This window comes from Apiospora phragmitis (genome assembly GCF_038363925.1).
Source record: "Apiospora phragmitis strain CBS 135458 chromosome Unknown utg000013l:1.0-2965645.0:1.0-2969333.0, whole genome shotgun sequence".
NCBI classification, from domain to species: domain Eukaryota; kingdom Fungi; phylum Ascomycota; class Sordariomycetes; order Amphisphaeriales; family Apiosporaceae; genus Apiospora; species Apiospora phragmitis.
In genome coordinates this window covers 479133-494801 of record NW_027117413.1, presented here as the reverse complement: position 1 = coordinate 494801, position 15669 = coordinate 479133, and the positions used below count along the sequence as shown (strand labels likewise).

At 54.0% G+C, this 15669-nt stretch overlaps 6 protein-coding genes across 6 annotated transcripts; 3 read left to right on the top strand and 3 right to left on the bottom strand.

The window, feature by feature from the left end:
- Positions 1 to 1359: 1359 nt before the first annotated feature.
- Positions 1360 to 3569, top strand: PG994_013903 (uncharacterized protein; the record flags this gene model as incomplete). Its single annotated transcript, XM_066865312.1, has 5 exons — positions 1360 to 2452; positions 2760 to 2832; positions 2914 to 2998; positions 3173 to 3312; positions 3368 to 3569. The coding sequence occupies 5 exons, from the start codon at positions 1360 to 1362 to the stop codon at positions 3567 to 3569; spliced, it is 1593 nt and encodes a 530-aa protein (XP_066708441.1).
- Positions 3570 to 4367: 798 nt separating this feature from the next.
- Positions 4368 to 5850, top strand: PG994_013902 (uncharacterized protein; the record flags this gene model as incomplete). The annotated part of the gene is made up of 3 exons (XM_066865311.1): positions 4368 to 4482; positions 4630 to 5293; positions 5430 to 5850. 3 exons carry the CDS (start codon positions 4368 to 4370, stop codon positions 5848 to 5850), a joined length of 1200 nt encoding a protein of 399 aa, XP_066708440.1.
- An 844-nt stretch (positions 5851 to 6694) lies between these two features.
- PG994_013901 (T-complex protein 1) lies at positions 6695 to 8495 on the bottom strand (the record flags this gene model as incomplete). Its single annotated transcript, XM_066865310.1, has 4 exons — positions 6695 to 6886; positions 6958 to 7653; positions 7695 to 8349; positions 8437 to 8495. The coding sequence occupies 4 exons, from the start codon at positions 8493 to 8495 to the stop codon at positions 6695 to 6697; spliced, it is 1602 nt and encodes a 533-aa protein (XP_066708439.1).
- A 667-nt stretch (positions 8496 to 9162) lies between these two features.
- PG994_013900 (HMG box protein) lies at positions 9163 to 10246 on the top strand (the record flags this gene model as incomplete). Its single annotated transcript, XM_066865309.1, has 3 exons — positions 9163 to 9178; positions 9276 to 9514; positions 9581 to 10246. The coding sequence occupies 3 exons, from the start codon at positions 9163 to 9165 to the stop codon at positions 10244 to 10246; spliced, it is 921 nt and encodes a 306-aa protein (XP_066708438.1).
- Positions 10247 to 13010: 2764 nt separating this feature from the next.
- PG994_013899 (uncharacterized protein) lies at positions 13011 to 13346 on the bottom strand (the record flags this gene model as incomplete). Its single annotated transcript, XM_066865308.1, has 2 exons — positions 13011 to 13087; positions 13148 to 13346. The coding sequence occupies 2 exons, from the start codon at positions 13344 to 13346 to the stop codon at positions 13011 to 13013; spliced, it is 276 nt and encodes a 91-aa protein (XP_066708437.1).
- Positions 13347 to 13606: 260 nt separating this feature from the next.
- On the bottom strand, positions 13607 to 14841 carry PG994_013898 (Sporulation protein RMD1; the record flags this gene model as incomplete). The annotated part of the gene is made up of 2 exons (XM_066865307.1): positions 13607 to 14635; positions 14758 to 14841. The coding sequence occupies 2 exons, from the start codon at positions 14839 to 14841 to the stop codon at positions 13607 to 13609; spliced, it is 1113 nt and encodes a 370-aa protein (XP_066708436.1).
- Between the last annotated feature and the right edge of the window lie 828 nt (positions 14842 to 15669).

The window sequence follows — 15669 nt, the reverse complement described above, 5'->3', positions numbered from 1 at the left end:
TTCTTTGCCTCTGGCTAATTATCTTATACCCTTGGAAGTCCTCAGAGTCACCCCCTTTACCACTCCTCTTTCCCTTTCCGCCTCCCTTCTTGCTTTTATTTCCTTGAATTCTTCCTGGGCAGCTTCTTCATGAATACCTTCGTCATTACCACTACCGCCACTGCTATCACCAATTTATAGCTTCTGCCCTTCTTCTTCTTGCTCTGTTTCTATTTCTATCTTTTTAAGCATCTTAGTATGTGATCTCCTGGTAATTTGTAGTGGATGGCTTTAAGTCTTCGCTCACATATGATGAGTTCTCGATGCAAACCTTCAGAGGTGAGGTGGAGCGTAATGCAACCCCCTGTCTTCTTAAACGCATCTTCTGCTTACGTATTGATACAGCAAACTGTTTGGTTGCTTGCGTTGAACTGATTGCTGTCTCGGATGATTTTTTCTAGAGCCCTACGGGCAAGGCCGCAGTGGTTCGCATTCCTTTCTTGTTTGCCACATAATGAAACCCCAGGATGGACCAACACCATACCTACCTTATGCAACTAACTTACCCCAACCAACTCAACCGCGTCGGGTACTCCAGCATTCCTGTATCAAACATCCCGAGCAAGACAGGACCAACCGAGCTGTGTGCAGATATGCCCATGACCTTTACCTGTATAATTTACTAACGGCAACGATTGTCCAATCCGCTACGTGCCACACAACTAATACAGTGGGTCATGGCTAAGCAAATCGATCCTGGTTTGCCAGCTCCTTCGGTGAGATCATACTGGCGAATCATGTCGCAGCGCAACAAAGAAATAGGGGTTCGGTCTGAGTCGTCATTACGTAAGGCTACAATACCATGTCTTGGAATACGGCCAGTGGTTAATCATCGGCAAGGATCTTGCTCGTTGAGCGGCGCCATGATTGGCTGACATGTGCATGCAGTCAACCCTGAAAACAGGAAGATCCACCACTGCTCAGGTGCATCCCTCCCTGGACGGCTCAAGCAGGGGTGGTGGGAGGGGGCGTATGTGACCAGGGCTGGCGTGGGTTGGCCAATCCAGTGTAGCTCAATAGCACTGCCAGCCACTTACTGCCTGACAGCGTGCAGCACCAATACGCACCCAGGCAACATCATGTGGTGGGCGTGTATACAAGGCTAGGTAGGGTAGGCAGCCCGCATAGCTGTGCCAGATTTGACTTGAACAACACGCAAGGCAAACGCTTGTCCTGCTTACATATTCGTAATATGGGTAGCACGTCCTGTTGATAAAAGCAGCCCTGCTCTCTGGAGGAATGTGGACAGCTTGATCTTGTCCCAACGCAGACCTCCCTCCTCCCCCCTCATCTCTTCTACATAGTACAACAACGACAATAATGACTATCACATCAGCTGAGAATCTGACCAACGGCGACGGCAAAGCCCGGGAGCCTCTAGGCCCGAGATGTGAGTTCAAGGCCTATCGAGAGGTCATCCAGCCTGACGGCCAGTCATCCGTCAAAGTCATCGAGGACCCGTTCGAAGACCAAACCGGCCGCGACGATGACAGTCCGTACGCCATCGTGGTCCGCCAGATCATCGAACCAAACAAGCCCGAGAAGAAGAAGCTGCGGGTCAACTCGCCGCATATTCTCCAGGCGTTCCGCGACGTCATCCAGTCTTACAGCATGGTGCCCTCGGGCTTCAAATCGCCTGTGGAGCTCGAGTCCCCGTTCAAGATGCCCGCCCACCACTGGACTGGGCTGGAAGAGTACCGACACTCTGTCCAGGACACCCCGGCCGGTTCACACATAGATCTTCTCTTCGATTTCATGAGACACGAGATGGCACCAGCCCGTGAGAAGGCTGCTCATATGGTCGAGAACAACCAGATCTCCTATGAGAACGCCTGGGTCCCCTTCCAGCCCGGAGATCTCCTGTATTCCGAGGTGGGCGGCCATCCGTGGCTCTTGCTCTGCGAGAAGACGGCCTATGAGGAAGACAAGGACCTAGGGCCCTACTTCGAGGTTCAGTGCACCTACAGCGACCACAACGACACCTTCCCCGGCCGGTCTACCAAGCTGTTCCAGATGTTCCAGAAGAAGTATTTTCCCGCCGATAACCCAGCCGTCATCACGTACCTCCCAGTATACCCTCTTTCCTTCGCCAAGCCCAAAGAGGGCCTCCAGGACAGACTGAGAGAGCGCAGCGAGCGGTTCCTATCCCTCGTCGACCGTTCCACCGCAACGTACACGAGAGCAGCCGACTTCCTCAAGGGGCCTCCCTACGGCTGGTTGACCCGTCCTCGTGCAAGTGGAGCGGGGTGTGGCTTCTCTATACCGAGGCGGGCCGGGTCGTGCTCGACCGCAAGACTTTCCCGCGAGGAGCACGCCAAGGCCAAGCCCCCGTGCGGTTGGGCCAAGCGGACCCGATGCTGTGTCCGCCGCAGACTCAGGGGTACTCCCTATCCAAGAAGTGATGGTGCCAACTGTACGTCGACAGCATCGGCGAGGTGCAGTGGCAGGCCGATGTCTGGGAGAAGCTCATCATCGGGGAGAAGGAAAAGCTCGTGTCCGCAGTCTGGTGACTTCGCACCAGTACTCGGACTAGGCTCGAGACCAGATGCTGCAGAAGGGCAAGGGCTTGGGGATGCTGCTTCCCGGGACGCCTGGATCAGGTATGCGACCCCTATACATCATTCATACCGTGCGCAACCTATGGAAGCTCCTTCTCGCATGGCGAATTTATCGATCAGAAAGCTGACTTGGACACACACACACGGGCAAGACACTAACAGCTGAGACGGCGGCCGAAGGCACCAAGAAGGCACTCATCATGACCTCCGTGGGTGAACTCAACAAGAACAACTAGTACGTATTCTCATTCACTGCACATCACTTTAAGCAGATCATTTTTCTACCTGCGACATTGGCTGACATACTCTTGTGCAGCACTGCGTCATTCGAGAGGGAGCTGAAGAGAATCCTGCAATACGCCACCACCGGGAAAGCCATCGTGCTCCTTTATGAAGCCGACGTATTCCTTGAGGCGAGGGAGAACGGCAATAATCCCGAAAGAAACTCTCTTGTGGCCGGTAAGCTATGGTTTTCTCTTATCTGACTGGCACTCGCTCATTTATTACTTCCTGAGCGTCGTCTTACGACTATTTTGCGTAACGTTTCACCTTAACCCACCCTATTCTTCCTCAAGGAGCTTGAATACTTCAGCGGCATCGCGTTCCTGACGACGAACCGGGTCGAGTCCTTCGACACGGCCATGAAGTCGCGCATCCACTTGTCGCTCGGCTACCACCCGCCCGAGCACGAGGTGCGGCGCCGCATTTGGGCCCTGTGTCTAAAGGGGGATCCCGGCCGTGGAGAGCGACATTAACAATGTCGGTGTCAGCGGCGGAGCGCTCAAACAGCTCGTGGCGTCAGAGCTCAACGGGCGCGAGATCTCCAATGCCGTCAACACGGCCCACACCATCGCGCGGTTCGAGGAGAAGCGGCTGCAGTGGGAGCACATCAGGACGGTCCTCGAGGTCCGCAGCGCGTTCGATGTCAGAGTTCAGAGCGAGGCGGCGGTGCAGACTACAGTGAGTAAATGATTTAGACGCCAACCAGACAACTTTCATAGGGCGGGGAACTCATCAATTGCTCAATAAACATTTCAATACTCAAGTTTCAGGAGTAAATTACACTCATGGCAAGGGAACATCGACGAAAGCATGACATTCCTCATCTTACATAGTCATGATTGGTGTCTTAGATATCTAGGGGTACATTTTTCGAAAGGGGTAAATGATTGAATGGAGTGCGACAAGCACCGAGGTGACTGTAACATAGGAATGAGGGGTCAACTCGAGTCAGGAGGCACCGTGTAGATCCTTCTCCTCTCCATCGCAGGCTATCTCCGAATGGGGGACCCGAACGCATCGATGGGGGAGAACAGACCAATAATTCACTGACTCATTAGGGCTGCTTTAGCGTGCAAGCAAAGACTGAATGCAGTCCGACTAATCAATCCTTCGGTTGGTGGGATGCTTGCTCTATTGCCGATGCTGTCCATCAGGGGCTGTGATAGAGATGTGGGACGGTAGCATTGTATAACATAGTTTGGAGAAACCAAGGCATCAATGCCGGCGAGTGCCACATTTCTCCGCATCAAGTCACGCTGGCTGCATACTTACACGTACGGAGCTGCGGGGGCTGCACTCCAGACGGGGGTAACCGGCAAGGATCGCGGGAGCTTGATTCTTCCCCCGCCTCACTCACTCACATGAAACTCATCGCATTTCTTATCCGTGTTCACTCGGGCCTCACAGACTGGTCTGATAGATTGCTTTAAATGCCCATCTTAAGCTCTGCAAGGGTTACTGATAACTTCCACTTTACCTCTCACTGTCATGCTTCGCCGACCCTTGACTTCTGGATACACGATCTCCAAGTACAACACGACATCGCGAAAACAGCACCTCCTTCAAGCGCACCCTCTACACAACAGCGTTTTATTCAACAACAGTCTCATACCAAGCACCAGCAGTCATTATTCTACTTCGTCATCATCACAACCCCCCAACCTTGAGGAACCTAAAACCGCTGGACTTCACCAACATGCCCCACGCAGAGTCCCCACCACCCGCCGCTCCGGAGTTCACCCCGTCTGAGTACCCACCCTTCCCCCGGACCTGCCCACCGTGCCGCTGGAGACCATCTCGCTCTCGAAGCTGCTCGCGCGGGACGCCGAGGAGCAGGCGCGCGTCTTCGACATCTGCAAGGGCCGCGGCTTCTTCTACCTGGACCTGGCGGGCAGCCCCGCGGGCGAGACCATCCTGCACGGCGCCGACGCCATCGCGCGCGCCGGCGAGCGCACCTTCGCCCTGCCGCTAGAGGAAAAGTTGGGCTACATCATGGGGGCCACCGGCGCCCCCGGCCAGCCGCGCCAGCTGTTCGGCTACAAGAAGGTGGGCGCGACGGTGGCCGACAAGGCCACCGGCGCGCGCGACACGGCCGAGTTCTTCAACGTGGCGAAAGACGACATGACGGCTCCTTGTTCGGACCCGGCCGACATGCCGCGGCGGGGTGCCAGCTGGCCGGCCGCCATCCTCGAGCAGCGGGAGCTGTTCGCGGGCTACATGCGCGCGGCGCACAGCATCGGCATGCTGATCCTGGGACTGCTCGTCGACAAGCTCGGGGTGGACCCCCAGGAGATATGGAATCGGCATCGCCTCGAGGAGCTTGCGGGCGATCATGTTCGCATCACGCGTGGCCCGCCGCGGGACAAGGAGGAGATGCCCGAGATTCAAACGCCTAGTCATTGTGACTTTGGAACGTGAGTGCTATTTTCTCCCCTTTCCCCTTCTCATCTCCGTCTCCTTTCATCCCCCTGAAAAAGGGGCTACCGACATCAAGTCATGCAAGATTGCCGTGTGACTTACCAATTGCTGACCCCGAATACCAACCAACAGCATCACCCTCCTCATGAACTGGCTCGGCGGCCTGCAAGTCTGGTCCGAATCCTCGCGCTCCGCCACCCTCACCGACGGCCAGCCCGACGTGCCGGGCGAGTGGCTCTGGGTCGTCCCGAAGCCGGGCTGCGCCATCATCAACCTCGGAGACGCGGCCGTCAAGTTCACCAACGGCGTCTTCTGCTCCGGGCGCCACCGCGTCATTCCCGCCCCCGGGCCCCAGGGCAAGTTCCCGCGCTACAGCGTCGTCTACTTCGTGCGGCCCGAGGACAACGTCATCATGGAGGCGCTCGAGGGCGCGGGCATCCCGGCGGAGAAGAAGGACTTCAGCGGCGGGGAGGCGGAGGAGAAGCTCACGGCGTGCGAGTGGATCTATCGGCAGGCGTTGAATCTGGGCAACCAGTTTCCCGATCCTAAATAAGTGAGGTTCATGTTGGTAAGGATCTGGATATTCCACAAACTTTTGCTCAGATTCAGACTGCAGCGCTGGCGAAGGAGATGCGTGCTTTTAGGTATCATGGAGCGAGCCTTGTAATCTTTACTATACTTTTTCGTCGGCATTCAGCCGGGCACACATCTACGTCCATTAAGCGGTTTGAGAATAAAGCTTGACACGGCCAAACTCACCGCGTATTTAGTTCGTATAGGAGGATTCTTAATCAATCATATTTTCTACATGTATTCGCTGATGAATCTTTGACGTTTTGTCCCAGGTCTACACCCAAGCACGGTACACAGCCCCTTTTCCGAGGTTGCTACATGCTTCTTATCATGAAAGTTGGCCCTTGATGAACCAGTGTCATTCTCAGTACTTATCCCCATTGAGATATCATCAAGACCAGTATGCAACATGGCGGCTTCATCTGTACCTGCTGGTTGGATTTTGCTGCTGTATGTTTTGCGGTGATCACTTCAACTTGCAAGCCCACCTAGTTACGATCTCTGCACCGGCTCATATCACAGGATCGCTTTTACAAGCAGTTTACGGTCGAGACTTATCCTTCTACTTATATACTTAGTGGTTCAGCTTGGCTCGTCATGTTGGGCAATAAGACACCACTGGCCCATCTTGGCAGCGTACATAGTCAAGGTCATATCACGAGTTGTGCTACAGGTTCTTTTTGGAGAGAGCTGCGTGACAGCAGCCAGATTGTGGGTATTCGATAGACCATAAACCAGCTACCAAAACGCCAACCTTGATTTTTTTTTCTTCTTTTTCCTCAAGGCAGATACATGAGCGTTCTAGAATCTATACATTAAGCTTTTTAATCCTCATCCCAGTTGGGGTTGGGTCCCGGGGGCTTGGGGCCACCGGCTTGTCTGGCTACAATGATTTGGTCTACCGACAGCACTGTGCGAGCAGCCTCGGTGGCGAGCTTGATGGCCCATGCCTTCGTAATCATAAGATCCAGGATGCCCTCCTTCTGAGCATCTAGTGTGCCAGAGCCATCGTTGTTCTAGAGTTCAGTCAGCATATTAGCCCTCACAGGGTGGACACTTTCCGTGTTGAAATAGGGGTTAAACTTACCTCGATGTCAACACCGGTCTTCCAGTCATCCTTCTTGTGGTGTGCTGTGTAAAGTCGGCTGAGGACTTCCGTAGCATCAAGGCCGGCGCTCTCGGCTATTGTGCGCGGCACTACCTCAAAGGCCTCGCCGAATTTGCGGATGGAGTACTGAGGAAGACCCGACGTCTTATCTCCAAAAGCTTGTATGCGCTCAACGAGCTGGGTCTCTGAAGCACCAGCACCTGGCACTAACCTTGGATCTTTGGTGATGGCCTTGACCACGTTAACACCGTCATCGACAGCACGTTCTACATCTTCCAGGTGGTTCTGTGTAGCACCGCGAAGGACAAGAGTGGCTGTCCGGGTTACGTCATTCTCTTGGCGGAATACTGTAACTCTGTCACCGCCAATTTCCAGCGTCTCGACAACATCGACTGAGCCCATCTCATCGGGCATAGGAGCGCCGAGTCTTGCTAGCGGGGTGGCGCCGACAACTCGGCATATTCTGCGCAGCTCGAATTTGCTGAGGATCTTGATGACCAGGATGCCATATCGGTTAAGGTAGTGCATGGCAAGCTCACCGACTGTCGAGCCAGCGATAACCACGCGCAGACCGGCATCGTACAGCTCCTTGATGGCGGTATCGATCTGCTCCTCTTCGCCCTTGGTGAAATCCATCATCTCCTTGGCGTTGTGCAGCAGCACGGTGCCCTTGGTCTAGTCTGGCTCAAGTCGAGAGGACAAGAGTAAACACCGACCTTGGCCTTCTGCGCCTGCTTGACCGCACCATCGGGCTCCTTGGGGAAGACCATACCCTTGACGACCTTGCTCTGTTCCAAGCTTCCACCCATGATCTTGACCACTCGAATGTTGTCGACGCTGAAACCGGCGGGGTTCTTGGGCAGGACGGCCAGGATGGCCTCGGCGACCAGGTCGGCCAAGAAGTCCTCGTGGCCGTTCTGCTTGCTGGCGACGACGGTGCGGATGGCCTTGCTGAGCTCTTCCTGGTTCCGGATGTCATCGACCTTGTCCACAACCAGCTCCTCCAAAGCCTCGAGGGCGAAGTTCTGTGCTCGCTCGTAGCCGGTGACGATATCGCTGGTCTTGAGGCCCATGCGCAGAAGATCCTCGGCCTTCTTCAGCAGTTCGCCGGCCAGAACGATGACCATGTTGGTGGCATCTCCCATCTCGGCCTCCTGCTGCTGACTGGCCATGACCAAGAGCTTGGCGGCGGGGTGGACGACATCGAGCTCCTTCAGGATGGTGGCGGCATCTGAGGTGAGGATCATCTTCTGGAGATGGTTGATGACGATCTTGTTGCGGCCATAGGGACCCAGAGAAGTCTGAACCGTCGAGGCAATGGCGCGGCAGGCGTCGATGTTACGCAGAACGGCGCCATCTTCGGAATCGTAGCTACAGGAGGAGGGCGGTTAGACATGGTGATGGTCAGGGTGTCGAAGGTGGAAGGTGAAAGGTGGGGTGTGTATATTGCGAACTTACTTGTTGTAGCCTCCCTTGAACAGGCCCGCATTGGGGGCGTTCGGAATGTTGAGAGACATGATGGGCAGGAAGATGCTGTAGAGGCACCTTGACTATCTTCGGGTGGAATGAAAAGACAGTTCGCCGTGTGTCGGTTGATCTCGCGAGTCTGTTCTGGTTAAGGGCCTAAGATAATGGGGGCAGCCTGAACGGAGCTCTCTGACTTTCCACTGCAAATGGAAAAAAGTTCTGTCGGGCTGCGGGACGGTACCTACAAATTTGGGGGACTCTGGGCTAAAAAGCTGTGTGGGGGGAAGACAGCAGCCTGGCAGCCTTGATGGGACCCATGCTCTGGGGTGGATCAGAGCTTGTCAGTGGTAGCCAATGCCAGAGCTTCCAGGTTGTATGTACCGCATGCAGCTTGCCAGCCAGCCAGCATTTGAGTCGCGATTCCAAGCCAAGTATCAGCCAGAACATCAGCCTTGTTGCAGGTCACTTTTCAGTTGAGTAGACTTCGTGGTAAGCTACTTCGGTTGATTGGCGTGTGCAACGCCCAACAACATCAAATCCATCCATTCATTCATTGATTTATTCACTCCATTCCTGCTTCGTGCCAACATCCCCGACTCTTCTTCTATAACCATATCACCAATAAAAATCGGTCGCCATCCATCCACCCCTACCTCAATTGCAATACAATTGTATCCCTTATCTCATTGCGCTGACGCCAGACAGCACCCTGTCGCGATGGCGCCCTCGAGTGGTACGTCGCATTTCCACCGGACAAGTCATCATTGGCATCTGCCTCTACCGGCGCCTTTAGGTATCGTCACGCGTCGGCTAATATTCCCATCATCTAGCCAACCCCCCTTCGCTTCCACCTACCGTGGAGGAAGCGTATCGCCGCAAATGTATCCAGCTACGGGCGCGAACCAACGAGATCGAGGAGGAGAACGACGCATACAGATTACGCGCGATACGATTGAGACGCCAGATCCAGAAGCTGCGCCTAGAGCGCGCAATCCTGCTGGAACAGATCCAGAAACGGACTAGTACCAACGTTGAGGATTCGGAAGGAAGTCCCAGTCCGCCTCCCACTGTATGCCAACCATCCAACCGCCCCTATAGCTGCCTTCGTTTGGATTGTAACTAATGTCCTATGCAGCCTGAAGATAAGCCGCTTCGGGTCAAGCGTGGCCATAGGAAGACTTCGCTGATTCCTGGCGGTGACCGTGAGACAGGCTCTGCCGGCCCATCCTTCGTAAGCCAGAACATGCGAGGCCTTTCGCCCGGATCCGAGTTCTCTCATGGCGACTCGTTCAGCGGTCGCCCTACCAACGGGCACCACTCTGTACCGAAGCCCCCCAAGCGCCCTAGCAATGCGTTCGAGATTTATTGCAACGACATGCGACCGGTCCTCCAAGAGAAGCACAAAGACGAGATTGCCGCCGGCGAATTCCGCCTCGAGGAAGAGTTGGCGCGAGGCTGGAAGGACCTCCCCCAAACGGAGAAGGACGAGTTTCAGGAACGCTATCAACAAGAGCTGAACAAATGGAGAGAGGGACGCGACGCGTTCCGGCGCGCCAAGAAAGCTGCCGGCGGTCGCGCACGCGGCAGTGACTTCGATCTTGGCCGCTCAGCCAACAGAAAGATCTCGCGGGCTGCACCTCCCGCTGCCTCCGATGCTGACGAGCAAGAGCAGGACCAGGACCAGGATGTTGAGATGGGCGACGCCGAGGCCGCCGAAGCTGAGGAAGCTGAGCAGGAGGAGCAGAACGATACAGATCCGGAGACCGAGGTCGACGACGGTCGAGACCAGGGTGATGACTAGAGGGGTTTGAGGCGTTATTAATGACAGGTTTCGGTTGTTTTTTCGTTTTCCTCCTTTTTAATGGCATGCTGCATGGTTTACAGCGACTTACCCTGTTGAAGGCTCCGGATACCCTTGTAATAGAAAAGAGGTTTCGTGGATGAGGCCCAAAAAAGGAGTGGAAGCTCTAGCATGAGCCTTGTATGAATAGGAGTAATCAGCGGTTATTTACGGGCTTATAATTGACAATGAGATACGCCATTCGGATAATGATTCCTGATTATCTGCTGAAGTGGTACTTTTGGTAGGATCAGCTTGAGAAATGTCCGTTTAAGGGGGTTCTGGTGGAATAGCTGGTAGGTAACAGAATAACCAAGTAACTAACGACTAAAAAGTGTATGCTGACGATAATTGGTTTTGAGTAATTAATAGGCTCTCCATATATTAGCTTATCGATGACTTGTATGAAGTCGCAGGAGTAACCGGAATAGCAAAAATGAGAGCGTGTCTGGCCATTGAGGGAGGTATTATACCTACTACTTGGTGAATGAAAGTGGTGGTTCCATTATTGTACGTCAGTTTAGGCTGCTTCTTTACTATGCCGATATAGATATATAGGGTGCAAGTGTGGAAAGGTGCGTATACCGAGCATTTTCTGGTGTCTGCCTCAGGCGGTACTTCACATAAGGCATAGAGATAGTTTATACATCACCACTGTTGCTTTAACTGATTTCCTCACTCCATGCCGGGCGTGCCAGTTTCGCCAGCCCCAAGAGGGCCCCAGGAGGTGGGCGAGGGCTGCCGAACCGTTGCTGGGTGTCAAGGGCGACGTAGAGCCAGCGAAGGGCATTGCGGTAGCTCTTCCACAGAAAGTATCAGAGGCAAAAGCCCAAGCCCAACAACCTCGAGAGAGTGCCAGCCATCTCGTGCTGCCAATGCCACCAATTTATTCGGTTTGATCGGTCCCATCAGGGCCTCGATCGGGCGGTCGTGTGATTTTGATGGCGACAAACTTTGTCCTTGAGACACAACTCCGATTACTTACTGCCCCAATCGTGGTTCCAGTATTCCTTTCTCTGATCACGGCTATTTGTGTAATCGTGACTGGCTGTGTTGCCTTTCTTGCTGTCCAGCTCGAGAACGTATGAGCAAATCATGTTTCCTGCGATCGGTTTATTGCGAGACTCGTTCGATGGGTTGCTGTTTGTCCATAGATGGGTAGAAGTAGGCAGCACGCTCGGCGTTATTAAATGGTAACTACAGCTGTCCTCTGTTGCATGGAGGGTCGCAATGTATTCTGCCTACCTTGGGTCATTGGTTGGCTCTGGGCGTTCATCCAGCGCTGCCTGCCTGCCAGCTCGCTGCCCCGTCCGCGGCACGGCCGAGGTCTTGTCCCTCGAAGGCGAGGAGATTTATCGAAGAGCAGGAAAACTAGGAAATCTTTCAGAGACATCGATCACAGCCTTTTTGGCCTTCTCAATATCTTCACCCCTGGGGCGGCGAGACGGCTCTTCGAACATGGTGAGTCAGTTCACCGCCAGGAGGCTCTGTCCAACAGGGCTAGTATCGTAGTTAATGGCGAAAAGACCTTGGGACAGTCGCTCGAGACCAGCTCCTCCATCGTCGAATCCGGGAACGGGCCGTTGCCGTACCGCGGGGCTTCGAACGGAACGCCCGAGTCACATACATTACTTTCAACTTGAGCAAGGCGCCGGGGGAAGGGCAAAGACGATCATGTGGACCGTGGTAGTGTAGCCGTAATGTCGCAGCGCCCGCCACTGCCGCAGACCAGGTCACCGTGGTCCCGGGCATCACTATCGAAAACGCCGGGCAAGCTAGCCGGCAGCGCTTCGCCCCGTATCCGCCGCCACCGATCTCCTCGTCTCTCCGGGTGATGTCTTCTTGGGTAGGTTCAGCCTTTGGACCGGGCACCAGTAGCGCCGGTTTATGAAGAAGAGAGGAGGAAATTTTCAAATTTGAACTCTGGACTGGAACGAATGTATCTATAACTGTCCTTGTGAGCCAAAATGAGTATATCGTACTCCACTTCCACTTGGTCCGACACGACATCACCTTCCTCCGACCGGGCGAATATAATCGTGGGCGTCTCATGTATGAGCGTATCATAACTAGATGGTGCTTCCCCCGGGGCCGAAGACTCCAACCTGGGCTTTCATTTCCATTCTTGGCCACAGCCACCGTACCTGGGCAGCTTCCTCAGCTCAGTCCAGCTGTTACGATGAACACGGAAATCATTATGGGATTTCTTACCGCGCCAGACTCATTGGCACTTGACGGACGCGGATTCTAGAGGACTACAAACGCGCTTAATGGTACGACGCCTTCGCGCAAACTCAAGAGAACAACGTGGAAATGACGCTTTCCCCAGGATAACACCTCTCTCATTGATGTCTACATACGACTAGTTTTCTCTCTCCTGCTTGGTTTGAATTAGAGCGAGAGCCAAGTCACTACCACCAACGATGCAAAGGTGTTACAGATGGTTTTTAATATCGGGAACCGGACACCGAGTAACGAAAGAAAACAGATAAGACACAATATTCCACTAGCGCCATGCTGTTCTGTGCACATGATGGTTTCCTGCGTTACCAGCAATCAATTTCACCACCAAGACTATGTATACAAACCCGCTGATGATATTATATTGGGGTTGGTGGGATAGGAGGATGGGGGAAGTTGGTTTGAATCCACAAACGCCGCTGGAAGGGATGTAAAGGAGGTAGCAGGGGATAGAGAAACAAAACCCCAGGGCCGTCTCTCTGGTCTAGTCCACACCAGCATACAAATCAACCACAATGTTGACCGCAGCCACTAGAATCTCGGCAGCGATGAGGATAATAACTGCGGGCTTGTCAGTAAATGGATGCAGCAAGCTGGGATAATGTAATAGAGTTGGCTTACCAATCCACTCCAGCATTTCTCCGTGTCCGTGGCTAAGTTCGCCCTTCAAAACGGCCAACAGATCCGCAATGACATCCAACCGCTCCGTAAGGAGGCCTACTCTCTGGTCCATCTCGAGGTAGCTGCGTACGGCCTGGTACACAGGCTCGAGATGGGGTTCCACCCCAGAACAGCTCTGGCGTATCGAGAACCGAACCATTGAGATGGATGTTGATACGGAGAATGAACAGTTCGCCGATTTGCATATTGATCTGGCTACGAGAAAGTGCGATTTTGCCCGTCAGCGCAATCTGGGAAGGGATATCTTTGCAGGTCTCTATAGTGGAAGCAATCAGCTCTTCAAAAAGCGACGTCTACAAGAAAATACCAGGTTAGTTCTGCCAGTAAGGAATTCAAAAAGTCGAAAAAGGTCACATACCTTGACACTCTGCGCGAGTGCATGGGAGATGGCAAGCTTTGTCATGTAGTTGCCCTATCCCGCAGGGTAATGAAGTCGTTGTATATCCGCGCTTGGTACTCCCGTGTGTAGTAGAAGTTGAAGCACTCGGTCTCGACGTCCTCCTGGTCTAGCTTCTCCATCTCGAACTTGGCGATGTCCTTGAGGAAGCGCTGCTCGTGCGCCGGCGACATGCCCCAGATCACCACCACGCCGTACTCAAAGAGGAAGACCTCGGGCGTGTGTACCTCCGTGTCAAAATCCAGGTCCTTGGTCTGAGAGGAGGGACTCTCTTGTATCGCGCTCTCGTCCTCCATCGAGGGATATGAAAGGTTGTGCTGCGCGTCCCGGCCATTGCCATAGCCCTCCGTCATGGCCCCTGAATCTCCCGAGCTGTCAACGACATCTGTGAGCTGTCCTGTTGAGTGCCTGCGCTCGTATTCCATCATGGTTGGCCGCGTGGGCGTGCTCGGGGGCTCGTGTCGGTCCTGGCGGTCTTGATGATCCTGGCTTTCCTGGCTCTCTCTCCTTGTTCTGACCTCGGCAGCCTCTGCCCGCTCTGCACCTTTGCCCGTAGCATAGTTGTAGGGAGAGTAGATGCACTCGTCGATCAGTTTGGGGTTCGAAGCGCGACTGCGGGCGCGACCCTTCAAGAAGCGCATCAGACCCTCCATCTGATATTTGTTCGCCGTGCAGTAGGCCGTGACTCGCGGTAGCCTCTCGCGATCCGCCTTGCCTAATCTCGCGGCATCCCTCCGAGCATTCGGGTCCTTGATCCGCGTGTATTGACTGTAGACATCACGACCGCTCTCCTCGAAATCCTCGACGCCACCATCATCGCCCAAGTCAGGGTTGGGGAGGAGCTTGAGCTTCTCGGCGTTCTTGGTCGATCGCTGTGGTCCTCGCTTCGGCAGGGGGCCTATCGGGGCTGGGAGGCCCGTGAAGGGGGTGCTACCGTGTGAATTACGGCGGCGCAAACGACTGTTGATGGCGGAGAAAGGCGTGTTATTATTCGGGAGAGAGGAGGACGAGGATCCTTGGCTGTGTCCATGCTGATGGAAAGGGTTGGAAGTTAGCGCTGGGGCGGCGAGCAAGGTGCTGCCGGCGGGCGACGAGCTGAGCGAGGAGGGCTCAGGAAGATGGTCTTGGTGACTGGATTGGGATTGAAGGTTACGTTTCGGGGTGCGCGCGGTCGTTCCGTGTCTTGACGCAGAAGAGGTGTTCGCTCGGCTTGCGAGCGGGCACTGGACGACGCCATTATGGGAAGGGAGATGAAGGAGTTGCTCTGCTCAGCGTGGCCTAAAGATAGGAAGGCTTCTCCTGACCATCAATCAATATCAACAGACAAGATGTTTAGCGCGGGTACTACTGGGTGGCCTGGTCTGGGTTGTAGACAGCTTCAATCGGGATGGCTTATTGGTTTGATGTTATCAAATCGCCATGTGAGACAGACAGAGGCGAACCAAAAAAAGTTGAAGGGATGGATTCCACCACTACCGGCAGCTCCTCCTGCGAACAGTACCAGGGCAACGCGACAAACAGGATGAAAACCGAAATGCGACGTTGGATTGCTCGAAGCGATTATTCAATGGCTCGGAACTGGACTCGCTGTTTTTCCCACTTGCTTGCACTGTAGTCGAACGTAAGGTTAGGCCATGTCAAGCCCAAATCCGATCTGAGCTCAAGTTTTGGGTTTCTGATTTGTTTTCTTAATGACGTCTAAAAGCTCGGCGCATCCTCGACCACTTCCGGCACAGAAATTGCGGGGCACGTCAGTGTACATCCTCCCTTTCCTCGAGACACACGCTGATTGACACCTGCTGCAACAGAAAGGATGCGAGACTGATGATTCTGGATCTGATTAATACTGTAATGCAGCGTCATCAGGAGCAGAAAGATCATGTCATGTTGATAACATGCTCCTGGGAAATTGGTCCTGACTCGTCTATGCATGTCACTAAATGCAAGTGCGATTGGACTTGAGATGGATGCAAAAAGCATAGTTGAGTTTGGGCAACTTGCCCGAATAGCCTCAATTCAATTATCATTCGAATACATGACTTCTGAATTGTATCATAAGAAAAGC